This window comes from Medicago sativa, chromosome 6, assembly GCF_051527215.1.
Source record: "Medicago sativa cultivar Bolivia chromosome 6, Bolivia_mono, whole genome shotgun sequence".
Classification (NCBI taxonomy): domain Eukaryota; kingdom Viridiplantae; phylum Streptophyta; class Magnoliopsida; order Fabales; family Fabaceae; genus Medicago; species Medicago sativa.
In genome coordinates this window covers 26,680,215-26,708,059 of record NC_140754.1, presented here as the reverse complement: position 1 = coordinate 26,708,059, position 27,845 = coordinate 26,680,215, and the positions used below count along the sequence as shown (strand labels likewise).

The 27,845-nt window shown below is 36.1% G+C and overlaps 3 protein-coding genes and 1 non-coding gene across 6 annotated transcripts; 3 read left to right on the top strand and 1 right to left on the bottom strand.

Annotated features, from left to right (window-relative positions):
* Nucleotides 1–313: 313 nt before the first annotated feature.
* On the top strand, nt 314–27,165 carry LOC146914222 (uncharacterized). Its single transcript, XM_085720588.1, has 3 exons — nt 314–727; nt 1,161–1,360; nt 26,848–27,165. Exons 1-3 carry the CDS (start codon nt 418–420, stop codon nt 27,049–27,051), a joined length of 714 nt encoding a protein of 237 aa, XP_085576714.1. The 5' UTR covers nt 314–417; the 3' UTR covers nt 27,052–27,165.
* LOC146914225 (DExH-box ATP-dependent RNA helicase DExH14-like) lies at nt 1,955–8,791 on the top strand. Its single transcript, XM_085717756.1, has 5 exons — nt 1,955–1,966; nt 2,804–2,892; nt 3,099–3,189; nt 3,430–3,579; nt 8,534–8,791. The coding sequence occupies exons 1-5, from the start codon at nt 1,955–1,957 to the stop codon at nt 8,789–8,791; spliced, it is 600 nt and encodes a 199-aa protein (XP_085573882.1).
* Nucleotides 6,190–11,555, top strand: LOC146914224 (uncharacterized). Of its 3 annotated transcripts, none has more exons than XM_085717116.1 (6): nt 6,190–6,441; nt 8,534–8,994; nt 9,082–9,208; nt 9,337–9,612; nt 9,715–9,822; nt 10,912–11,555. In XM_085717116.1, exons 3-6 carry the CDS (start codon nt 9,191–9,193, stop codon nt 11,359–11,361), a joined length of 852 nt encoding a protein of 283 aa, XP_085573242.1. In that variant the 5' UTR covers nt 6,190–6,441; nt 8,534–8,994; nt 9,082–9,190; the 3' UTR covers nt 11,362–11,555. The 3 variants fall into 3 exon arrangements, with proteins under 3 accessions (XP_085573242.1, XP_085573240.1, XP_085573241.1); XM_085717114.1 differs by having other exon boundaries at nt 6,199–6,441; nt 9,334–9,612; XM_085717115.1 differs by lacking the exon at nt 6,190–6,441 and adding an exon at nt 8,002–8,225 and having other exon boundaries at nt 9,334–9,612.
* Nucleotides 13,802–13,908, bottom strand: LOC146914223 (small nucleolar RNA R71). Its single transcript, XR_015017114.1, has one exon. It is a non-coding gene; the product is annotated as a small nucleolar RNA R71 (small nucleolar RNA).
* Nucleotides 27,166–27,845: the final 680 nt, after the last annotated feature.

Sequence of the window (27,845 nt, the reverse complement as noted above, 5' to 3'; positions counted from 1 at the left end):
CAATTCTTCACTTAGTAACTTTTAGGTGTAAATAACATTTTCAAATAGCATTTAAAAATAAAGCGCGCGCGTAGAAATTAAAGACGGTTCCTATAGGTTACTATAGTCGTTATGGGTGCCTAACACCTTCCCGTAGCGAAAACAACTCCCGGACCTCGATTCTCAAGGGTTTTGCTTACTTTTTCCCTTCCCAAGAAAAAATAAGATATCACCGGTTTAAAAGGTTCAAACGTAAGCTATGTTTGACACCCGAAAACCAAGATAAAACAACCCTAAGACCCAAAAATTTCATCTCACTCTCAAATTTCAAAAATTTTATCAATTTCATCCCCAAAATCTTTGTTCCTTGAATCTTCTCACTCTCAATCGTTCACCCCCAAAACCTAGCCTCTCAATCGATGCTCAACTCACTCACTCATGGGTCAGGCGAAAACCACCAAAGGTCTTGTTCTTGTGTTGTGTTGTGTTTTTCCTCAAAGGAAACCCTTAACATCATCATCAACTATGAGGCCTCCGAGAACATCGATCCACGCCATCTCCACATGGGTCAGGCGACAACCACCAAAGGTCAAGGCTTTTCTCGCCGTTGTTTTCGGTATGGCCACTCTTGTTCTCCTCCGATTTATCGTTCATGATCACAATAATCTTTTTGTCGCTGCTGAAGCTGTTCACTCGCTTGGAATCTCTGTTCTTATCTATAAACTCATGAAGGAGAAGACTTGTGCTGGTTTGTAATTGTTTCCCCCATTTTACAAAAAAAGAATTGAATTTTTTTGGGTTATTATTGATGTTTGAATCTTTTTGTTTTCTTGGGTCTTTGTTAATTGGGTAGGTTAAAAATTTCCCCTCTTTATGTTTTATCATTCAAAGGTTAGTTTTTTTAATAATTGGTTTGAATTTTCATGCAAAAAAACATAAAACGTTACATGGGTCATGAAAAAGATCAATTTTTTGGGATTTATTTTTTCAGATTTTTATCCCTTTAGATTGGCATTGCTCTTAAAAAATTACATGGGTCAGGAAAAATTACATGGGTTAATTTGATTTGTGTTTGTGGTTGGCTTAATGTGTTATTTTTGGATCAAGAAAGACATGTATTAATTGAAGTTATGATTTTTTGTTTGTTTTTGTTTTGATGATGGTTATGAATGATGTAACAGGATTATCACTCAAATCCCAGGAATTGACAGCTATATTTTTAGTTGTTAGGCTGTATTGTAGTTTTGTCATGGAATATGACATTCGCACCATACTTGATTTGGCGACTTTTGTGACCACGGTGTGGGTTATATACATGATTCGTTTTAAATTGAAGGCGAGTTACATGGAAGAGAAGGATAACTTTGCAATTTACTATGTGGTAAGCTCCAATTGTTTGTTTCATCCTAAATTTAAAAGCATTACCTTATTGATGTTTTTGTGTCAATGGTGAAGCATTTTTTCCTACTTTTTTTATGGTAAAGATGTAAGTTTTGACATTATTAAATTCTATAGTATTTTTAGATGATAGAGATGTACTATGAAGCATCTCACAACTTCGACATGTCACCTGTGTGCAATGGTAGTATACATGAAAAATTGTCATATATGTTTCACTGAATCTTTAACTATTTGTTCTGTAACGTTAAAATTGTCAAATGCAAGTTTCCTTCAGTGAGCCTTGTCTTCTCATCCTCGATGACTTTGTAGATCCATAGTCCTTCACAATTTCCCTGAGCCATAGTGCTAAACTTGGCTTCTGTAATACGTCTTCCTACAACTCCTTGCTTCTTCTCCATGTCCCAAGATTTCCCCTGACATTTGTACCATATCTAGAGGTCGGTATTCTGTCTACGACGGATGCTGCCCCTTCTGCATACGTAAAGATAGAGACATTTCATTCACTAGTCTTCTTAAAGAATAGACCTTTCTAGGGGGTGGCCATCAAATATCTCAGTATTCTATAGACTGCCTCATGACGTTGAGAGTGCGTAAATTGAGTCACGGCATTGATTGAGATGGCAACGTTAGGTCTAGTCTAGTGTGAGAAAATGCTTATCTGATCTTGCGTTTTCTGATCATGATACTTCAACCCCGATGCTAGGCAAGAGCTCCATCTTGACATCATTAAACTCAATATCATTAAACTCAATTCTCCACGTATCCTTAGACTAAGTACCAGAAACAATAAAATTAATGGGTAGTGAACAAAGTTAAGGCTTGAAAGAAGGTGATTTACTGCTTGCTAAGAGAATCAATGACTGCTTGTAGACTAACCGACTCATCTTAATGAATGGGTAGGGACATTATCATCTACCGGTGGGATATTTGGACAACAGTACTTAATGCACATAAAGAATTTTTTTTTCGGGGAGGGGGGTCTTTTAATAGGTTATCGTTTTTTCTCGTGTACTTTACCCATTTCTTCTTTAGTAATACTGCAAAAGGTTACACTTTCCTACTACTCCCTCCATTTTAAAATGAGTGTCGCTTTAACCAAAATAATTTGTTTCAAAATGAATGTCACTTTCAGTTTCCAATGCAATAATAACTTTTTCTTTTCAATTGTACCCTCCAATTAATACTTTGCACACTACTTCCAAAATATTACTTTTAAAACTAACCAATAGTTAATAAGGATAATTTGGTAAAATAACCATTATCTTTCTTTTAATCATTGCATTTCTTAATATGTGTGTAAACACCTAAAACGACACTCATTTTGAAACGAAGGGAGTATTAACTTTCTAATCATATTATATAGTATGTTATTTGTTTCTTAGTTGTTGTTTGAATGCTCAACTGTGGAAATTTCTGTTTTTAGGTTATTGTTTCTAGGATGAGATATATATCATCACAAACTGAGCGTCCAGTACGGTTTGTTGGCCTTTCTACAGCTCTGGCAAATGCTGGGTAAGTTTATTTCATTTTTCTTCATGTTTCTTAAAATATAGTTATTTTAATATTCTTTCCATATCTTCTCCACTCCACTATTATTCGTGTATGTTTTTCGTGTCCGCACTCTCTAGACTCTCCAAACTTAAGGAGAGAGAAAGAGAGTACAAGATAAGAGTATGTTCTATCAACGTACTCCTTATTTTTTCCCCTTCTATTTGTAGTGATCTAGCTGATTGGTTAGGCGTGGAGGAGATCAGATTCTTCAATTTCAAGCCAAGTGTGAGGCCTGTACCTTTGGAAGTTCATATCCAGGCAAGTGGATATGTTGTTTCACATAGATTGTGACGTTACATGTCCGTTTTTTGTTTGGTTTTTGATTTAAGTAGTAAAATTGAGGAATCGATGAATGAAATTTGGAAAGCATGTATACATATCTACGTTAATTCTCCATATAAACCTTTACCCGTTTACTCCTATTAAGCAACCCCTAAGTGATGCGTAGTCTTGAAATAATATCATTACAAATATGCTAACTACTTGGTCTTCTTACAGGGATATCCTGGAAAGTATTACTGCCCACGGATGAACAGTATGAATAAACCAGCATATGCTGCAATATGCACACATTCACCTGCGAGACCAGTTCTTATATTTGTCTCGTCACGGCGCCAAACAAGACTTACTGCACTAGATCTAATTCAGGTACATACCCAATCTCTTTTGGGAAATAATATTTGATTCATTATGGTTAACTGCTAATTATCTTTCTCTGAATGAAGCATGAAATAATACGAATTTTTTTAATCATGTTTGATTCCTGGACTAAAAGGATCAGATTTGTTTAAGGTAGTGGAGGCTAATGGTGTAGTAAATCTCGCCCAACCAGACCAAAACCTGTTTAACTTGTCCAAAATGATAATGGACGATTTCTTCATGTTGTGTACTAAGTTGGAGATTTGGACAAGACCATGAAGTGTGTGTGTGCTTTAATATATTTGGTATGTCTTGTTATTTCATAATATTGAATTCCTCATATATATATTTGGAGGTAGCTGAAAAATGATTAAATTTTTAAAAAATAACACAAGCATGCACATTCCTTAAATCTTATATCTTGATCTAAACTTATAGGAAGAAACAGGAATGCTACTGTGTAACACCCATACTAGACGTATCTAGAAAGTCTAGCACGTGCGTTGAATTTAGTACTGGATACATTAAAATATACAACATAAAAACTTCGAATGAATTTATATACAACAAAACGCGTTCGTACAATATCAATACATCATATCTGGTCTAATTTAAAATAAATACATCCTTGAGATCCATATTCTTCATGCTTCGGGTACGAACGAGCTCTTGCTGAAAAATCCATCCGGCTACTACCTTGACGTCCAACCTGATATCTGAAACAAATAAGGATTGGGATGAGACATAATGTCTCAGTGAGTTCCCCTAAATCCTAGGCTATAGGTAACCTCAGGGGAAACCTACGGTCACCACGTGTCTACAATACAACCTGACGGTTGATTATACGTGTGTGGTCATGTTTCCTAGACGGTAGTGCATGCTAGACCCGTCTTAGGCTTATCTCACTTGTTATAGGCTTCACTTCCTATATGTGTCATGGCGGTCGAGGGGGAATCTAAAACCGGACGATTAGGGGAAACCTAAGATCGTCATCGGTATCGTGTTCTTTACTTGCTCTATTCCATGCCTTTGTACTTGTCTTATAGCACCTCTTGCTCTTGTTCTTAAACATAAACGTGCATGGATTCATTCTTGCATAATCATGAACATAATCATAAACATAACATGCATGGGCGTACATAAGTTCATTCATTTTATGTTAGCGTTGAACAAACAATTATTATCTTGATTCATTTTACGGAGAGCCCCGGGTGGAGTAACCCCGAGAACAATCCCATACATGACCGATGTACGTACATCGGACTCCCTCGGTGTCGTGCGGGTCCCTTGCGGCTTGAACCTCGGAACCTTGATCGATCCGATTAGTGGTAAATTCTTACTTGTTCATGCTAGTACTTGATCATGGTGGAGAGATTAACTAATCAAACCACGACTTAACGTGCTTGCTTTCTTATTCTTGTTCATGTGCGAAGAGAATAACTTCGCGTCTTATCATTCTAGGGATTCTTGCTAACTTGCTAGTTCTCGACTAACTATGTCGAGGCTCTAGTCCTTTCCCTTACTTAAGGAATATCTTGCTAACCCCAATACATATCATAACATCTCTCATTTGCCATGCTTAACTAGCTATACCAAATACTTGCTTTATTAACGTGAAAGCCTTGCAAAAGATTATCATTTAAGACCTTAGTTTGAGGGGTTTATCTTATTAAAAGACTGCTTGAAGAAAAACTGGACCGAAGTACTTTAAAAGCGCCTGAAGCAAGCAAACAGAGTGATGTCACCCTGTTACTCCCAATTGCAAGTAAATTACTCGCCATTGCGAGTTGCTTTGCTCGTCATTGCGAGTTGGTTGCGAGCTGGGGGAGAGTAAACACCCCTGCCTGTGGTGTTGCTCGCCATGGCAAGCTGTTTGCTCGCCGTTGCGAGCTATGACAGTCCAGAAGTGCAAAAATGATGTTTTTGACCCAAAATCCTCAAAACCAATTATCTCAATGCATGTTATGACTCTAGAGGTCATAGAAAACTTGTAAAACATTTACATGGCAAGTATTTGTAAGCATAGCAAGCATGGCTCAAAGGGGCAACTAAACATTTCACATATAAACCTGATGAGTCATAATTTAGTCTATTTTTATGCATTATTTAGTTTCGTTTTATTTAGATTTGAATTTATTTTATTTAAATATTATTTCCTTCTTGAGCTAGTTTACTTCAATTTCCTATTTTTATATTTTAGGAACGAATATATGCACTACAAGAAAATCTCTCATTACCCACGAACAATTACCCGCGGCCGTGAGGCCGCGGGTAATTTTTTTGAGTAGTGACGGATTACCCACGGCTAAACCGTCAGTATGGTTAAAAGGTCAATGTGAATTTTTTGAAATTGTTACCCACGGCTTAGCCATCAATAATTATAGACGGCTTTTTGCCGTCAATAGTTACCCACGGTCTAACCCTCTATATGATGCATTTATTTATTTGTTTATTTTTAATTATATTAATTCATATTCATAATAGCAAAAATTTATTTGTTTATGATTTTGGCTCCAAACTTTTTTCCCATTCCCAAAATTTCAATGATTTGGCTCCAAATTATTTTTGCCAAAACACATATCGACTTAGAAACAAAACAAAAGTGTCTCCAAAACAAATTGCCAAAACACATATTGAATTAGAAACAAAACAAAGCAGTTACGATTCCCCCATTATCCCTTTAACCTCCGATTGCACACTGTCATCTTATTCTCCACTTCGATTACCCATTGCCCCACTTCGACTGCCCACCGACTCCCCCTCTCTCTCTGTCTCTGTCTCTCTCTGATTTTGGGATTCTAGTTAGAAAGGGTTCTTGTGATATCAAAAGGGGGTATTCGTAAGGAAGAAGATTCTCTATTTTGGATTTTGGTAAGTTTTCTCACCTTCATTGTTAATTACATATTTGTATTCTTGTTCAAAAAAAAAATTACATATTTGTATTTCATGCATGTATATTTGTGGTTATTAGGGTTTAAATTTTCATTTGATTGTGTTTTTCAATTAACTGTGATTGTGGCTTATGTGGTTCAAATTGTTCAATGTGTTTGTGCCTGATTCATATTGTTCAATGTGATTGTGGCTGATTTATATTATTAGTTAAATGTTACGCTGATTCAAATTGTTCTTGTATATAAGTCAATAAGTTGTTTCTATATGAACAGATTAAATATGGTTAAATTGTTTTTGTATAAGCTATAATCTGTTTTCATATTGGTAGATATAGCTTATATGAAAAGTATAAGCTATAATCTGTTTTCATATTGGTAGATATAGCTTATATGAAAATATTGTAAAGATTATTTTTGGTTAATTGTAAATCTCAATTGATGTTAAGCTAAAAAAATAAAAAATACCTCAGCAATGCTCACTGCAGAATATAAGCATATACGAACATTTAATTCTTAATTTGCTGAGTCATTTTATTTGATTCTCTGTTTTGTTAATGTGGTTCTTGCCATAAAATTTTGATACTTAACACTTTTGATATCAACTTTTCTGCATAACAAGATTCTTAGGCCAAAAAGTTGGTTTGAGAGAATTTTGCCCTAAGCTAGTTGTACATAGACATCTTCATGGTTTCTCTTTTACTGCAGATTCTTATATTTTTCTCTCTTGGGATCACACAACAATATTGTTTACATGTTCTTTACCCTTGTTCTTGTCAATTCTCAAGTTTGCTAAATTTCTAGTTTTATAAGTTATATAACTTCAATGCATATACAACTAATGCTAGTCAAAGTAGTCCTCCATAATTTTTGGTCTGACCTCTTGTGTTACGGCTTTGGTTAGCTTAGAATCAAGTAAATTAGTTGGTAGTTGGGCTTCTAAATTTAGTCAACGTATAGATGTCTAATTAATCAATTAAATACATTTTTCTAATAAATTTCATTTGCATTTTTAACCCTCCTAGTTTAGGAAATCCAAAACTAAATAAGAACATATTTCAAACAAGCTCATCAGCCATGGTTTTTTCCTATAGCAATTAATAACCGTACAAAAAAAAAATGAACACAAGTGAGTACTCAAGTAACAATGGTGCAGGTGAGGTGTGTTGGGCTGAGTGCGTGTGTCCCCACTCTGTTACTGTCTTATGGGTGTTGGAATAATGGTGCTGATCCTGTTTTTTGTTTTCTGTTAGCACTTTGTTTTTGTTGTTGTGCATCGGTGTATGTTCTAGGCGTTTTTAATTTTCTGCTGTTGTGTGCCTTTCGGCCTCTCTGTAATGCTAGTTCATCCCACTTTTCTTTGTGGTATGGCTTTATTAATAATATTTTGATGTTAAAAAAAAGTAACAATGATGCAAATAGTGAAGATAGTGATGCAACCAAAGTCACATAGTGATGACAAAGATAGTGATTCTGATTCGTTTTGAAATGAAAATTAACTTTTGAGTATCAAAACCTGATTCAACAAAAAATATATGTTCCAAAAATATTATCCAACTTTTGAAGAAAATTTGGTAACTGATTGTGTATGTTTTTGTGTATGTACATCTACATTTGTGTCCATTTTGTCATTTTTGTTTTGTCCTTTATTTGTTGGTTCTTTCTTTGGTTGTGAGCGTATATTTTTTGTTAGCATATATTTTTTGGACAGATCACAATATGCTCCATTTGATTAACTTGTTGAGTGACCACATCGACTGTCATAAGGTAAAAGTCATCGCCACTTCATAATATGAAAGAGATTGCACACAAGGAATCAAAATTTGATACTAATATTGTACTTAAAAAGTTCTAATACTTTTAAGCACACTAAACTATGTTTTCTTCTCTTTTGTGTCTTTGTATGAAATTAGAAGAATCAAATTTCCACCTCACTGTTTGTCTCATTTAGTGTGCTATGTTTCAACTGTCACTCTGATTTTATTCACAGCTTCTGTTTTCCACTTCTTTAAAGTTAGCATATATTTTTTGTTGTTTCTCATTATCAACTGTATTCTTTTATGTTTTTTGGACAGATCATGGCTCCTAAAGAAAACTGTAAGAAGTTCAAAGGTTCACAGATGAAAAAGCGGATGATTATGCCACATAAGTTGAAACAAGCTACTAAGCATCTACATGCATCTGCTGCAAAGTCGCCTTTCAGTGATGACACTACAACACCATGGCAGCAGGATGCATATCAGCTGAATGAAGGGGAGCGAGATGCAGGGGAGCGAGATGTCGAGCAGCTGGATGCAGGGCAGTCGGACACAGGGCATCTAGATGCAGGGTAGTTGGATGCAATACCCTCATCTTCACCTACCATTGATCCTTCCCCATCAGCACAGGGGTCACGACAGACACCAAATCCTAACAATCAATCAAGTTCAGTGCATGTGCACAGCAGTGATGATAGGGCACAACTGTCAAGACACACTAATCATGATCTTGATAAAGCACCTGATGGAAGACCATATATTTTTCCAGATGGGAAAGGGTACATAATTAATTATTGTTAAATTATTGATTATATGATTATGTGTGTACAAGGTATTTTAGTCTTTTATTTATAACTTGTTTGTAGGTGGAACCCGTGTAGGGTGGCTTCGAGGGCCCTGACCTCAGTGATTCGATCTCAGTTTCGCAGTGCATGGTCTAGATGGGGAGAGATCCCACCTAAGAGGGTGGAGCGCATGTTCTTAAAACTTGGGGTAAGTTTGTCACTTTTCTTAGCCATTCAAAGTTTGTGTAAATTTGTCACTTTGCTTAGCTATTCAAAGTTGTGTGAAGTTTTTCACTTTGCTTTTTTTTTTGTTTATGTTGATTCTTATTGCTGAAGAAAGTTGCATGGCGGCCTGAGGATGAGTTTGAGCTTAAGATTATCTTCAAGAGCAAGGGCTCAAAACGCCTTTCTGAGATGTTAATGGAGGCGAGGAACAAGAATGAACGCCCATCTTGGATTGGCCCGCGTTCTTGGAAAGGGCTTGAAAAGAAATGGCAATCTACAGATTATAAGGTGAAATCTGCCAGAAATAAGAATAATCGTGCTTCTGCCAAGGGTGGATCCGTCCATACAGGTGGATCCATATCCACAAATGAGTATGTCATACGAATGGTATGTTTTTTTATGTTAAACACTTGATTTCTTAAAATTCAACTTATAGGTTCAATATTTAATGTTTCTAACATTCATATACAATTTTTTATCATATATAAGCGTCAAGAGATGGGTAGAGAGTCCACAGTTGATGAGGTCTTCTTATGGACTCATACGAGGAAGGAGGACAGATCTTCATGGGTGGACGAAAGATCCAAGAGGACATACGTAAGTGTCTATTGATGTTCAGTAGATGTAGTTTATATTTTGGGTGTTGCTGTTTTTGGGTTTCAGCCTCTTTGTTGTTTTTCGTTCAAATACACTAATGGGTCCTCTAAAGTTGATTGTTTACAAAAAAGACATAATGAATGGTTCTGTCAAGAAAGTTATTATTCATTCCATAGACCTTTGTAAGTGTGTGCATCCATTTTGCATCTCTCTCTTTCTTCTCATCAGATTACATATATAATAGAATTAAGTTTCTGCATGCAATGTGCGAAAGTGTTATAATATTAAGATCAAATAATAAATGAACATGTAGGTACTTTTTATCTATCTGATGATACATAATAGAATTCATTTCTTGACTAGTATTTTATTTCAACGATAACCAATGAAGGAACTCTTGCAACTGATTAGATGATGTTCAACTACATAAGATTGAAATCTCCCTTTTCCCCTAGATTTAGTATTAGAGTAATCTCCATCCTTTGGTAGAACAAACTTACAACAGATGTCATCAGCTTTTCTTGTCATTGGTGACATGTTTTCGCACTCTATAATGGTTTCTTTATGGGCAGAGTTGTGAAGCCACACCTCATAATCACATATTTTGTAGTGACCACAATATTCACAACTAGTACTATTTTGTGCTTGTTGCTTGGGATGATTGCAGATTTATGTATAATATAGCTTATCTGGTTTATTGGTGGAAAAATTCACTAGTTGTTTCTTAATAAGAAGTTAGAGAAAAATAGAGACAAAAAATACATAGGAAAAAAGTGCTAAATGTAATGTGCATCTCTCAGTGAATTTCTACTTGCTATGTTTATTATGGTGAAGTGTGGGAAACAACAATTGCTGATTTAACAGTAGATCAACAATATTTATTACATATTTGAGAACTAAGTTATTGAAGGATATATACCTACTGCAGTATGATGGAAAGTTACTGAAGGCTATATTCCTACTGCAGTATGTATGCTTCAATCATCATATAAAAATGTGTATGTTTGTATACTTTTGATTGCTAAGTAATTTCATACATTGTGTGACAACTTAAATGTAATATGTATGTTACATTGTTATGTTGAGCAGGAAACATATAAGGAGAAGATGAAGAAGGCATCTGATAATGGCACCAAGGAGGTTGATCCTGCAACTCAATTGAACTTATGGGCTGAATCAGCTGGGGGAAAGACTCGGGGACGTCTCTATGGTTTTGGTGATATGGCAAAGCGCTACAAGCCAGGTGTATCCTCCCTGACCCAGCAGTCGCATGTATCTCCATATAGTAGCCAAGTGTCTGCTGGGATTGCTGCACCGATGGCAGTAATTGAAGAGAGAGCAAATGCAGCAGAGAATGATGCTCGAGTTGCACGTGAGGAATGTCTCAAGGCGAATAAGCGTACACAGGATTTGGAGAGACAACTGAAGGAATTGGCTGAAAGTGTTGCTTCCATCAAGGGTAGCCGACAACGTCGCCATCCAGACTATGATGATGACTCTGACACTGATGCCGACTCTGTTGACAGCGTAGAGGATTGAATTATGCTGTAGTATTACTTTGACATCCACACGCTGTTTTATTGAAGACTTGTTTTATGTTTTGTTTAACTTCATGTCAAACTGCTTACTATATTAATGTTTATTTCATTCGGAGAATTGCGGATTGATAATCATTGAGACTTGTTTATGTTAAAATCCATTGGAGTTATGAAAGTTATTGAGTTTTGATTTCATTTTAGCTTTTGTTGATTACATAAAGGTCAATGTATTATATATATATATATATATATATATATATATATATATATATATATATATATATATATATATATATTGATAGGTGGTTCTAAAAATATAGAAATCTTTAAGGCTAATATGCAATCTATATATGAAACAAAAGAACCATCAATTGAATGAGATATATTGTGTATATATTGTATACAGCGAAAAAAACATTACTGATGGCTTAGCCGTGGGTATTAATGATTGAAGCTCAAAGCATATCAAAGAATTACAGACGGCTTAGGTAATTTTACTGATGGCTAAGCCGTGGGTAATATTACTGAGGGTTACGCCGTGGGTAATGTTACAGACGGCTAAGCCGAGGGTAATGTTACGGACGGCTAAGCCGTGGGTAATATATGACCAAAAATTTGTTGTTGAAACCACGCTTACCCACAAATTATCCATGGTGTGGCTGACGGTAAATACAGAGGGCTTAAATGGCCGTGGGTAACGTTACCGACGAGGCATTTTCCCACGGCCTCGGAACCCTCGGTAAGCCGTGGGTAATTAATATTACCCACGCCTTTTTGCTCCTATAGACGGATTTTGTCCCTGGGTAATAACAGATTTTCTTGTAGTGATGGTGGAAGGTGTCTTGGAGCAAAAGAAAGAGGACTGGAGCAAATACAGTGCGAAAATATGAAGATACGAGACAAAAATATGTATCCACAAAGTCAAAAGCTTGGCACGGCCCGTGGCAACATGTGGCACGGCCGTGCCACCTCCCAGAATCTCTTTTGCTGCTTTTCTTCGGGCCCAAGTTACTTTGTTGTAGTTTTACTGATTAGCCCTTATAGTTGCTTAGATTTTAAGTCAATTGTAAAGCTATAAATAGAGTAGCACTCCATCATAAACATTCATCTTTTGTTCTTGGAATAAAAGTTCACTTTTACTTTAATTGTTATTCTTCTTCTTCTCCTTCTTCTCTATGTCTACAATGAATGTTAGTGAGTAGACCATTCTTGTCTTGGGATTGTTGGATAAGTCTAATGACGTAATCCTAATCGAACCAAGCTTTAATCTTAATTTCATGTAATTCTAATTTCTAATTTAGGTTCACCGTTTTAACATGAATTAACCATTATCAAACTGTAGAAGCGAAAGTGGAGGGTTTGATAATTGTTAATCCATCATCCCAAACATCAATTCATAAAGCGAAAGCGGAGCTTTGATGTTGGAACAAGTGAATCTAAACAATAATTGCAAAGGCAGCGAAATAGTCTTTGCAATTATTGAGACACAAGTAGTTTCAATCCTTATAAGCATCTTCTAGTAATCAAGTCAGCGAAATAGGCTTGGTTGCTAGGAGTAAACTCTCACCGGACTTTCATCGGAAAGGTGAGGGGCTAAAGGGAAACCGGTCTTTAGAAATTAAGGTGTAAACCATGAAATTAGATTGTTATTATGACGAACCAACGATCCCAAGGCTATTTTTATTTATTGTTATTTACCTTCAGCAAATTAAACCCCTCTTTGTATAAACTTTCTTCTCATCTAATCATTTTCTAAAAGTTAATTAAATTCATAACTCCCTAGCAGAACGATACTCTCTCTTACTACTATTACTTCGATAGACCGTGCACTTGCGGTTTGGCTCTATCAAGTTTTTGGCGCCGTTGTCGGGGAGTTATTGCAATTTGATTAACTTTTTTAACGATTAGACTGAAGAAAAAAAAAACTTTTTCGTTATTTTATTTTATTGTTTTTCTTTTTATATTTCTTTCTAAAAAAAAAAATCTTTCTCTTTATTTTATTTTAATTTTAATTTTTTATTTTAATTTTTATTTCTTTTTCTATTTCTTCTTTAACTTCTTGGGAAGATAATAACGATATGGCTAAGGAACGCTCTCTCAAAGAGTATGCAATCCCATCTTCAAATGAGTCATACGATGTTATTGTGTACCCAACGGATGAGGACAATTTTGAAATAGAACCTGCACTTGTTCACTTAGTGCAGCAAAATCAATTTTTCGGATCACCCACTTAGGATCCGAATTTTAATATTTCAACTTTTTTTAGACTCAGTGGAACCTTGAATGCAAACCAAGAGGCCGTAAGGCTGCACCTCTTTCCTTTTTCCTTAGGGAGTAGAGCTAGTGCTTGGTTTCATTCATTGGAAATTGGTTCCATCACTTCATGGCAACAATTGAAGCAAGTTTTTCTTGCCCGATTCTTTCCCTATTCTAAAACTGTTCAATTAAGGAATCAAATCACACAATTCACTCAAAAAGATGGAGAATCTCTTTACGATGCGTGGGAGCGTTTCAAAGAAATGCTTAGACTTTGTCCCCATCATGGTTTAAAGAATTGGCTTATTATTCACATTTTTTATAATGGTCTTTTGTATACCACAAAAATTTATGTTGATGCAGCTGCAGGTGGAGCTCTAATGAACAAGAATTACACAGAAGCATACGCCTTGATTGAAGACATGGCTCAAAATTATTACAAGTGGACCGACGAGAGAGCCATCACTAATTCTTCACCCTCCAAAAAGGAGGCAGGTATGTATGAAGTCTCTAACTATGATCACCTTGCCGTTAAGATTGATGCATTAACCCAAAAATTTGAAAAAATAAATGTTATTGCCATCTCTTCTTCTTCTTTTGCATCTCCTTTTTGTGAAATTTGTGGTGTATTTGGCCATATTGGCATTGGTTGTCAACTAGGTAGTGTTGTTAGAAGTCCTGAGCAAGTAAATTATGCTCAATATAATCAAGGGTTTAGAAACAATCAAATTTTTTTTCAAACCCCTCAAAATCTTTTTGGACAACAAACAACATCACCCAGTTATGCAAACAACCAAAGAGTCCCTCAAAAATCCAGCTTGGAACTTTTTTTAGAAAATTATTGTATAAATCAATCCAAGCAGCTCCAAGAGCTTAAAAATCAAACTGAACTTTTGAAGGACTCTCTTGCCAAACATACATCAAAAGAAGACCCCATAGTTACTCACAGTAAGATGCTTAAGACTCAGACTTCTCAAGTGCCCCAACAGATGGCTACTTCCTCTCAATCCTCCGAAGTCCTCCTAGACCAAACCGAAACCAACCCCAAAAACCATATAAGTGATATTACTCTTAGGGATGGTAAACAATTAGAGGACCCCGTTGTGAAAATTAAGAACAATGAAGGAGAGATAGGGAGTGATGAGCCTCAAAGTGAGAAAGCCAAAGGAGAGAATGAAAAGCTACTTGTTTCACCATCTCATGAGCATGAAATTCCATTAACACAAGGGTTTGATGAGTCCAAGTTAGATGAGCAGTTTAGAAAATTTATTGAAATACTTCCAAACAAATTGCCACCTAAACTTAAGAATCTAGGAAGCTTTTCCCTACCTTGTGTCATAGGATCTGAAACTATAGAAAAAGCCATGTGTGATTTGGGAGAGAATGTTAGTTTGATGCCATTGTCCCTTTCTGAGAGATTGGGTATAGGATAGATGAACCACTTTCTAAACGTCAAGCTAATGACTCTAAACGAGCGCTTCGTGGGAGGCAACCCATGAATTTTATTGCTTTTATTTTTGCTGTGTGTTATTTTAATTTGTTTTGTAGGTATTTGTCCAAATATGATGCAAAAAGGGGAAAGAAAGTTGAAGCCATTGACCAAAAACAAAAAAAAAAAATTCCCTCTTTTTACAGAAGCTTGGCACGGCCCGTGCTAATGTTGGCACGGCCGTGCCAACCTTTCAGCCAAAAAAAAAAAATTAAAAAAAAAATTTATTTTTTATTTATTTATTTTTTTTTTTATGTTATTCAAAACAACCTCTTTCATTCTTCCTCCATAACTCTCTTCAAACTTCACCAAACCATAATTTCTCCACCAATCTTCATCAATAAACTCAAAAACCTTATTTAAACTCCAACCCCATCACTAAACCAACCTTTCACACACAAAACCTAACCTTCACCCAAACCAACGCAAAGTCAACTAGGTCAATGGCATCCAAGAGGAAAAGTAAGGAAATTGAAGACTCCGGAAGTGGTGCAAGAAGCAATCAACATCCCGCAATCAACATCCCGGAAGTGGTATAAATCTCTAATCTCTAGAACTATCTCTACTTGCAGGTACCTTGATGTTAATGCTATGACTAGAAATAGAGGATAATGTGATGAGGTTGTTGAATAACACAACCCTGTGCTTAGGAACCTTCAAAGGGTTATGGCTTGCACCATATAGAGTAGGAAAGAGGTAGGAATGATGAGGATTGATGAGCTGTTTATGTTGTGGGCTATGCTTTATAACCATCATATTAACATTTGCTATTTTTTTGCTTGATTATCTTGTTTCAATTGTTAAAAAGAAACCGGATGATAAGGGTGATATAATGGTAGGTGGAATCATCACTTTTATTGCTAGGAAGTTTGGGGTGAGTGTGAATCAAGGGATCAAGAGGATAGAGGGGAACTATTATCTAGACTTATATACTCTCGCTACTTTGTCCTTCCTTAGAACCCATGCCCCTACTCACAATACCAATATGAATGGAGAATTATTAGAGCTTATTGTTTGATTATTCTACCTAATCCGGACTTAACTATTCTGGAGGTGGTGGAAAATTTACTTTATGTTGGTACTAACCCACATGTACATAATGATGGTGATGATGATGGTAATAAAGAGGAGGTAGGTGCAAACTTGCACCATGAACAAGAAGCCGGTGGAAGCTATAATGATGCACGGTGGGCATGGATGCAAACCAAAGTTCAAAGAATAAGCACCGAGCATCAAAGACAAGGTGTTAAAAAAACAATGTCAAAAAGGAGCAATCGAATAAACGAAGAAAACGATCAAATGCTCCGAAACATGATGCAACACCTTCACCTCCAAAGTCCACCTTATGGACCTCAATGAAATTGTGAGCTTTCCTCTTCCTCTACTCTTCTTCTTCTTCTTCTTCTTCTTCTTCTTCTTCTTCTTCTTCTTCTTCTTCTTCTTCTTCTTCTTCTTCTTCTTCTTCTTCTTCTTCTTATATTCTTCTTCTTTTATATTTCTTTTTGAATCATTGAGGACAATGCTTTTCCTAAGTGTGGGGGGAGCCTAATAAAGTGTCTAGAGTCGTAGTGTTCCAAACTCCCTTGAACTTTATTCTTTTGTTTTGTTTTTATAGCGAAAGGCATGATTAAGTAGCTTGTTTTTAATGTAAATTATGGCATAAAATTTTTTGTTTTGTCTCTTCTTAAAAAAGGTTGTTTCTTGTACATGAAAGTGATTTCTTGTGTTTTTGTGCTCTTGCTATACCCATATCTTGTTTTATTGTGAAAAAATTCTCCAATGAGAAAAGCACCCAGTTGCAATCTTTGAGCAAGTGTATGAGTAGGTATTTTAAGGAACTCGTTCTATCTTTAGTGGTAACGTACACCCTTAAAAGTCTTTAGAGTAAAAGTAGTATAAGTTTGTGTGGGAAAATAATTAAATGTGCTTTATTGTTATATTCTCTTAATTGTTAAAGTTAAATGGGGCGGGAGAATGAGGAAAATAAATTCATCGATGCTAGGGGGAAAGGACAATTACATCCAAAAAGACTTCCTACGCGGAGATGAAATAAATAATTTTGCAGCACTGCTTAGGGTGATTTTGAATCTAGGGGGAAATGACAATTACATCCAAAAAGACTTCCTATGAGGATAGATAGCCCCTAAGCATCTACAGCCCCTTGTGCTTAAATTGTTAATCTAATCTAATTTTAACTAAATTCCCATCACTTTTATATGAAATGAAGAAAGGACTTTTTTCGGTTACTTTAGCATTAGGGATAGAACTTGTTCCTCATAATATCTGTCTTATACAGGAGCAAGAAAAAGGTTGGACTGCACACACACACTCACATGAGACTTGATGTTGGGTTGAATAGGTTCACGAGGAATGTTTGAAATTATGATTAGTGTACTTGAAACAAAACCTTCAAAGAGACATGTTGTTTTCAATTGCATTGCCATGATTAATCTTTTTATTGCTGCTATGTCCATTGCCTTTTGCTTGAGGACAAGCAAAGATTCAAGTGTGGGGGAGTTTGATGAGTCACAATTTAGTCTATTTTTATGCATTATTTAGTTTCGTATTATTTAGATTTGAATTTATTTTATTTAAATATTATTTCCTTTTTGAGCTAGTTTACTTCAATTTCCTATTTTTATATTTTATGAACGAATATATGGTGGAAGGTGTCTTGGAGCAAAAGAAAGAGGACTGGAGCAAATACAGTGCGAAAATATGAAGATACGAGACAAAAATATGTCTCCACAAAGTCAGAAGCTTGGCACGGCCCGTGGCAACATGTGGCACGGCCGTGCCACCTCCCAGAATCTCTTTGGCTGCTTTTCTTCGGGCCCAAGTTACTCTGTTGTAGTTTTACTGATTAGCCCTTATAGTTGCTTAGATTTTAAGTCAATTGTAAAGCTATAAATAGAGTAGCACTCCATCATAAACATTCATCTTTTGTTCTTGGAATAAAAGTTCACTTTTACTTTAATTGTTATTCTTCTTCTTCTCCTTCTTCTCTATGTCTACAATGAATGTTAGGGAGTAGACTATTCTTGTCTTGGGATTGTTGGATAAGTCTAATGACGTAATCCTAATCGAACCAAGCTTTAATCCTAATTTCATGTAATTCTAATTTCTAATTTAGATTCACCGTTTTAACATGAATTAACCATTATCAAACTGTAGAAGCGAAAGTGGAGGGTTTGATAATTGTTAATCCATCATCCCAAACATCAATTCATAAAGCGAAATCGGAGCTTTAATGTTGGAACAAGTGAATCTAAACAATAATTGCAAAGGCAGCAAAATAGTCTTTGCAATTATTGAGACACAAGTAGTTTCAATCCTTATAAGCATCTTCTAGTAATCAAGTCAGCGAAATAGGCTTGGTTGCTAGGAGTAAACTCTCACCGGACTTTCATCGGAAAGGTGAGGGGCTAAAGGGAAACCGGTCTTTAGAAATTAAGGTGCAAACCATGAAATTAGAAGTTAAAGTCTTGTCTAGTGAAGGGTTTGTTATTATGACGAACCAACGATCCCAAGGCTATTTTTATTTATTGTTATTTACCTTCAGCAAATTAAACCCCCCTTTTTATAAACTTTCTTCTCATCTAATCATTTTCTAAAAGTTAATTAAATTCATAACTCCCTAGCGGAACGATACTCTCTCTTACTACTATTACTTCGATAGACCGTTGCACTTGCGGTTTGGCTCTATCAAAACCCTAGAATTATCATAAAAATCTAACATGGCATAATCATGATCCCAAAGGGTGGGAAAACTATCTATGGAACTCACCTAATCAAGTTCTTGAAACATCACTAAGTTCCAAGCCCAATCAAGCCAAAACCCTAGCTTTGTTCCTCTTGCTTCCTTTGTTCATACCATTCAAACTTGCTATTCAATCTTGCAAACAAAGACACCTTGACCATGAAGAAACTTTAGGTTGAATCATCTTTGTACTTACCAACAAACAACCCTAACTCTTGCTTCCAAGGTGGCTCCAAAGCTTCCATCCATTCCATAGTTGTTTCCTGCTTACTTTCCAATCCCATGAAATATACCCAACATAAAGCTTCTTGATCCAAAACCAAACCCTAAATTTGAATCCATTTTAGAAAGAGAGAACAAACAAATCCCAAGCTTCTAGTTGTTCTTGAGATAGGGGAAGGAGAAGAAAATCATGATGAAAGATCCATCTCCAACCTAAGAATCCAAGAAGGAAGAAGTTTGCAAGCTTGATGGAAGGTGGGAAAGGAAGAAGTGGCGTGAGATAAGAGAGAAGGGAGAGAGAATTGTTTGCCAACACTTGAAGAGAGAGAAATGGATAAGGGAAATGAGATATTTTCCTCCCAAAACATATAAATATCCTTTTTCCATGAAATTACAATTATGCCCTTGCCTCAAGCGTGTTTAAAACGACTCTGATACTTTTCCCGTAAAAGCTGACATCTCATAAAATATTATCCGTTAACTTACCTTTCCATGAATTTAATTCCTGTGACACGATCACGGGTAATATATGGATGCTGACAGGCGGGATATTACATCCTACCCCCTTAAAAAAATTTCGTCCTCGAAATTTAAAGACCGTCTACCAATCATCATGACAAAAACTTACCATCTTTGGTCTGAGCAATACATTTTCTATTCATGCATATTCAAAGGGCTCGTCGTATCATGTCCTCATCTTGTTTCTTAACCCACATGCAACTGAACATAGCCTTCTTAATCTTAACGTCACTCAAACTTAGAGTTATCTTAGTATATCATGATTTGGAACTTACCTTGATACACATAGACTTATTGTCTCGAACTCATATCTTAGCCGCTTAACATAAACCATTCATGTAAGTAGCTCATCATAAACATGAACACTCAGGATTTGCCTTTTAACTGGAATCCTACAGGAAACCAGGTTTGCCCTGCAGTGCTTACTTGTAACATTAAAACATCTTTTCATGCATACATAATCTTATCGGGTAAACATATATTTTATGCATCAATTTACTTACTGTACCTGGAGACACATGCCTCTTACTTGCATTACTCATATAAACGATTCCACGAATCTCTTATCTCTTTTCAGAGCCTTAGGAAATCTTTCGATTTCATGGCAATCTCATTGCATCTTATCACACCCAAACTAATGGGTAAATCATATAGCTTGACATAGAAAGTGAAATCAACTATGCTGTTTCATCTGACAATCTAACAACCAGTGTTGTAGTTCACATGCTCTTGAAACTTTCTAGTAATTCCATTTGCACTTACGTCGAACACTCTAAACACAATTCCGTGTATTCTGTATGATATTGCTTTCATATAGACGTTGTTGTTTCCATAACGTGTGCATACTTTCAAGTGCCACTTCTTGTTAAATGATAACGATACATGTTCTAGCATCTTGCTTAAAGAAATTTATTTAAATATTGGTATACGGGTTCTTGGAACGAATAGATACTTGGCTAAAAAGAATTATCATTTCAAAACCGAAACTATAAAAGTATTACAGAACCACATGACAAGTCTCCATATTTTGAAAAAAAAAAAAAATTTACATCTCACCCTGAACTTGTTCACAACAAGTTGGTCCTGAAATTTGTAAGTCTTAAGTGAGCTCAATCACTTTCGACATACCTCCTCAGTTTCGACAAGGAAAACTTTCACATTTTAAAATAAGCATCGTTCCTAAGTTCCTTAATACCAATCTTAACTTTAAAAGTTATAAAATCATGGCTTGACACGTCTTAACGAGTATCGTTTTCACTCAATAAGTATTGCTTACAAAAGTATGAATCTCATGAATTGTGTCTCCTTTCGTGATAACATGCTTAACTTCGAATATGGGTTCTTCCCTTTTAAACCGATATACATACTCGCAATACCGCTTACATATTCGTAGGAAATCCTTGGATCTCTTGACATTACTTGTTCTTCTTCTTCTTCAGAACATTAAACTTGAATCTTCAAATAACCTTTTCAAGTATTACTTGAACATTACTACCTCCTCCGAATACCGGTCATCATTCTTAATGTTTCGATTCTTTACTTGAGTCACGAAAGGTGACCTTCTGAATCTTACATGTTTTCCATTATCATCATTCATGCATCCTGACCAATTCATATATGGCAACTCTTGTCTTTCTCATCTTACCTAGGTAAAGACACATACTTAAAACTTTTACCTTAGCCAACACTGATTGTATAAGCATCCATTCTTACTTATCACATTTTAGGATTCCTTGCTTGTCTTATGATGCTTCTTGTTAAACTTGTGCTACCAACCGAATATTCTTCACAAAGATTCTTTCATACTAAAATTCCATGTTTCGTGTTTAACGATTAGCTTCCATCTCGCTACTCTGATTCCCACCGGTTGGCTTAGACCATTACTCTAATCAGTTAGAGCGAATGAACTTCACCTTCCTGATTACCACTCAAATACTAACTTCTTGGACTGTTCTCAAGATTTCCCATGTTGCAACCTACGTCACAATCCTACACTTGTTTTTACCACTTCCTTGTAAGAACAAAACTCATGATAACTTATCTTATGCTCATAATACTTGACTTGGGGGTAAACCTTACATTCTTGCTGGTTGCATTTACCATACATATCATACTTGAACTTGTTTCCAAGAAACTTAAACTCCTTTGACAAACTCATCTAGCATTCTCACATACTATATTTTCTTAATCATATCAATGCTTGCTCGTTAATTTTTCTTTTAAAGAAAACTTCGTAAACTAACGCACGGGTCTTTGACGTTGAAAATTTTCTACTATATATATTGAGTTTAGGCCCCGGCCGTTGCTCTAAAATCATAGAACGAGTTGATAACACATACTTGCCATCAAACCTAGACTCTAATAAGTCTAGCCCGCTCCACGAGTGTCGAAGCAAACCGGTTCCTAGAAAATCTCGTGAATTTTCAAAATATCAACCTCAATCACCCATACGTGTAAATCTTTTTAAAATCCTTTAAACTTTATAGTTCAACTTCATAATGAGCCTTAGCAAGTCAATTAAGCAAAACATAGATTAGAGAGATACGTCATAATTCCACATAATCCGTGAACCTTGTGATTTCTCATAACTCTACACCGCTTTAACTTCTTACTTCATACCTCATGCATAAACATCTGTGACTTTCCTTCTAGATACCGAAACTTCTATACTCTTGATCTTGGCTCGTTCTTGACTCTTAACACATTAACTTCCAAAGCTACCTTAAACCGTATCGATTTCGTTGATGGTTGCCCATGTCTTTTTCCTTGGAAATCTTAGGATATGATATGCATTCGTTACTTGATGTCATAAAAGATTTTCGTCACATAAAAGTTTATTGTGAAGACATCTCCCCAATAGTCATTGCAAACCATAGGAACGAATTGGTAGGTTTCATAAACACGGAAAGTTTCGTCCCAGGCTTGCTATTGGTGAGCTTCTCCAACTCTATTTTTCAAAAAACATTTTTTGCATGAAATTCTTATTCTCATGTATACAATGCACATCATTCATTCCTATCATCGTGAAATATTCTATAACATATGCATGGCAATCCTCAACCTTTTTCGATACAATTCTTGGCACGTCGGAAATCAATGCCTTACTCCTGATAACATAAAACTTTCTCTTGAATCCTTAACTTCCTCCACTACTAATATCTTACCTCATTACGTTGCCACTTACACAACTTTTCGAACATACATGTCCTTAACTTCATTCATATAATACTATTCCTGAGAGCCTGCTGACTTCGTCAACATATGTCGATTTCTCACTATCTTGTAACCTTGTACTGACATTCCAGAATATCGTAAATCTGTTTCAACATCTCTAACCGAAACTTTCGGTCATGCTTAGATATATATATATCCAACTTCTTCACTTACGGGTACATGAAGTATTTCTAACATCTTACCCGACATTGTCGGAACGTTCCTTCTTAACATGACCTTATATTCCCGGAGGATTTACACTTCTACTTGATTAGTTCACCGGCCACCTTTTGGCACGATCAAACTTCTTCATCACATACTTCGTTGCTCCAGGGTCCTATTCAGCTCTCAGGCATCCGTTCTAATCGTTGAATGCTAAATTGAGTTAATCAGGCTCAACTAACAACAACAACTAGAGCATTTACCCGGAACCCAATGGTCCCACTACCTTAGTTGTAACTTAATGACCCAAGGCACGGTTTGAATCGACCAGCTCTGATACCAAAATAACACCCATACTAGACGTATCTAGAAAGTCTAGCACGTGCGTTGAATTTAGTACTGGATACATTAAAATATACAACATAAAAACTTCGAATGAATTTATATACAACAAAACGCGTTCGTACAATATCAATACATCATATCTGGTCTAATTTAAAATAAATACATCCTTGAGATCCATATTCTTCATGCTTCGGGTACGAACGAGCTCTTGCTAAAAAATCCAGTCGGCTACTACCTTGACGTCCAACCTGATATCTGAAACAAATAAGGATTGGGATGAGACATAATGTCTCAGTGAGTTCCCCTAAATCCTAGGCTATGGGTAACCTCAGGGGAAACCTACGGTCACCACGTGTCTACAATACAACCTGACGGTTGATTATACGTGTGTGGTCATGTTTCCTAGACGGTAGTGCATGCTAGACCCGTCTTAGGCTTATCTCACTTGTTATAGGATTCACTTCCTATACGTGTCATGGCGGTCGAGGGGGAATCTAAAACCACATTGCCAAGATACGCTCTACGTATCGAGGCCTAAACATAACTTATCATGACACGACTCTAAACCGGACGATTAGGGGAACCTAAGATCGTCATCGGTATCTGGTTCTTTACTTGCTCTATTCCATGCCTTTGTACTTGTCTTATAACACCTAGTGCTCTTGTTCTTAAACATAAACGTGCATGGATTCATTCTTGCATAATCATGAACATAATCATAAACATAACATGCATGGGCGTACATAAGTTCATTCATTTTATGTTAGCGTTGAACAATCAATTATTATCTTGATTCATTTTACGGAGAGCCCCGGGTGGAGTAACCCCGAGAACAATCCCATACATGACCGATGTATGTACATCGGACTCCCTCGGTATCGTGCGTGTCCCTTGCGGCTTGAACCGTTCCCCTTGAGTCGAGAACCTCCCGTATCCCCCTGACGTGGATAGCAAGAGACACGAGCACCGACATGCGGTTATAATCTTAGTCTTGCGTATTCGGTGACATGCGGGTCCCTTACGGCTTGAATCGTTCTCATAATGAGAACCCCTTGTATCCCCCTAATGTGGATAGCAAGAGACATGCCACCTACATTACATTAATCATGGTCTTGATGTTCATGAGAGTTAAACTTAATCATGCATACATGTTTACCTCGAAACCTTGATCGATCCGATTAGTGGTAAATTCTTACTTGTTCATGCTAGTACTTGATCATGGTGGAGAGATTAACTAATCAAACCACGACTTAACATGCTTGATTTGTTATTCTTGTTCATGTGCGAAGAGAATAACTTTGCGTCTTATCATTCTAGGGATTCTTGCTAACTTGCTAGTTCTCGACTAACTATGTCGAGGCTCTAGTCCTTTCCCTTACTTAAGGAATATCTTGCTAACCCCAATACATATCATAACATCTATCATTTTCCATGCTTAACTAGCTATACCAAATACTTGCTGCCACCCTGTTACTCGCAATTGCAAGTAAATTACTCGCCATTGCGAGTTGCTTTACTCGCCATTGCGAGTTGGTTGCGAGCTGGGGGCGAGTAAACACCCCTGCCTGTGGTGTTGCGAGCCATGGCAAGCTGTTTGCTCGCCGTTGCGAGCTATGACAGTCCAGAAGTGCAAAAATGATGTTTTTGACCCAAAATCCTCAAAACCAAGTATCTTAATGCATGTTATGACTCTAGAGGTCATAGAAAACTTGTAAAACATTTACATGGCAAGTATTTGTAAGCATAGCAAGCATGGCTCAAAGGGGCAACTAAACATTTTACATATAAACCCTATAATTATCATAGAAATCTAACATGGCATAATCATGATCCTAAAGGGTGTGAAAACTATATATGGAACTCACCTAATCAAGTTCTTGAAACATCACTAAGTTCCAAGCCCCATCAAGCCAAAACCCTAGCTTTGTTCCTCTTGCTTCCTTTGTTCATACCATTCAAACTTGCTATTCTTTCTTGCAAACAAAGACACCTTGACCATGAAGAAACTTTAGCTTGAATCATATTTGTACTTACCAACAAACAACCCTAACTCTTGCTTCCAAGGTGGCTCCAAAGCTTCCATCCATTCCATAGTTGTTTCTTGCTTACTTTCCAATCCCATGAAATATACCCAACATAAAGCTTCTTGATCCAAAACCAAACCCTAAATTTGAATCCATTTTAGAAAGAGAGAACAAACAAATCCCAAGCTTCTAGTTGTTCTTGAGAGAGGGGAAGGAGAAGAAAATCATGATGAAAGATCCATCTCCAACCTAAGAATACAAGAAGGAAGAAGTTTGCAAGCTTGATGGAAGGTGGGAGAGGAAGAAGTGGCGTGAGAGAAGAGAGAAGGGAGAGAGAATTGTTTGCCAACACTTGAAGAGAGAGAAATGGATAAGGGAAATGAGATATTTTCCTCCCAAAACATATAAATATCCTTTTTCCATGAAATTACAATTATGCCCTTGCCTGAAGCGTGTTTAAAACGACTCTGATACTTTTCCCGTAAAAGATGACATCTCATAAAATATTATCCGTTAACTTACCTTTCCATGAATTTAATTCCTCTGACATAATCACGGGTAATATATTGATGCTGACAGGCGGGATATTACATACTGAGATGCGAAAGAAGGGAGTTGGTTTTCAGCAATCAAAAGGGCTTTTACACACCACTCAAAGGGGAAGGTAATTTATGCCACTGCCTTCATACATCGTCTATTCCAAGAAATGTGAAATGCTTGATTTGTTTTTGTATGTTCTCGTTCTGGTTCTTATAATTGGTTTTCTTATGGCATTATATGCCAAAATGGTTAACCATTTAAGGACATGAAGATATAATGAGAAATTTTAATTGAATGCTAAGATTATAATTATGTGATGTGATCACAACAGACCCCGATATGAAAGGTCTACTCTTGGCTATTATATGGTGTGTTTGTGGTGATTAATTGAATTAAGAGCTTGGAAACAGAAAATTTGATAAACTCCCTCCTGTGAAACAATATAAATTGAGTGTTGAGAATAGTAGAGGAGAGTCTAAATTTTATAACACACTGGTTTATCCCTTAAGAATATGGTTTGAATCTCACTACTGATGTGAAGATTTCATGATAGAGTAGTTTGTAAGTACCTATTTTCTGAGCTGAAACTTTTACCAATGACATTGAGCGTCTTGGATTCAACTCACCTAAACTGTTATTGACAAAAAAGTTATAGCAAATTTGATGAGAATGTACTGTAATAGATAGACCTTGGTAATATTAAGAAAATTCTTCCTTATGAGTTATGAACATTCCAAAGCTTGAAGCTTCTACCTTTTATGCTTATGTATAAATGCGCATTATATGCATAAATATGTCAGTCATCAAATCTGCATTATAATGCGCATTTTTGTTGGTCATCCTTGATTTGGCCTGATCATCCAAAGTGCAGTTTTAGCCATGTCGTTTAACGAACAAGAACTTGTGAGTTTTATGTTATTGTAAATATTTTTAACTCATATTGTTCATGAATCTTAGGGTCTTATTTCTCTGTTCTTGATGCCTCTGCGTGCACCAAAGTTTCAGGCTATTGTTGAGGATAGCAGCAGACGCAGTACCGATAGAAGTGCATGGATCATGTTTGTGCATTCAGATATATCTATTGTAATGAGGCTCTTCAACTTTTCCGGCCAACAATATTTAGGAATATTACTTAATCTAATTTTTTGGAATTTGTTTTGAATTATTACCCACTAGTGTATTGGTTTTTCAATGTTCAAACTATGTACTTTATATATTGTTTTGATTGTTACTCTTGAAAGAATTATATGAATGAGATTTTGATATTTTTAGTTATATATTTCTGTATTTTAAGTATTTAATAATATATTTATTTAAATTGACAACAAAAACTGCCCCATTCAATTTTATTTTTTTTTAAAAAAACTTAACATTTGCGACTGTTGGTGAAGGGTCGCAAGCCCTTCAAATCTTATGAAAATTCTTCATTTGCGACTGTTCGCAACTGTCGCAGCACCTTTTGCGGCTATTGGTGCGTCTGTTCCACGAAGGGTCACAAAAGACAGTTGCGACCCTAATATCTGTGACTGTTGGGGAACAGTCGCAAATGTACATTTTCGACCCTTCTAACAGTCGCAATCAGCATTTTTAAAAGTCGCAAAATGCAGTTTTTCTTGTAGATCAAATGGAGGAGAGTCATGTTAAAAGAGGTAGAGGAAGACCTAAAAAAACCATTCGAGAAACCATTAGAAAAGATTTAGAGGTCAATGAGTTGAATCCAAATATGGTTTTTGATAGAACACTATGGCGTCATTTGATCCATGTAGCCGAGCCCACTTAGGCTTTGTTTGGTAAAAATAAGCTATAAGCTAGCTGATAGCTGATGACTGATAGCTGATAGCTTATAGCTGAAAAGCTCGATTATTAAAAATAATGTGTTTGGTAAAATTAGCTGTTGAAGTGGCTGATAAGTATAAAATGACATAAAAGGACATTTTTTTTAAGTTTTATATATA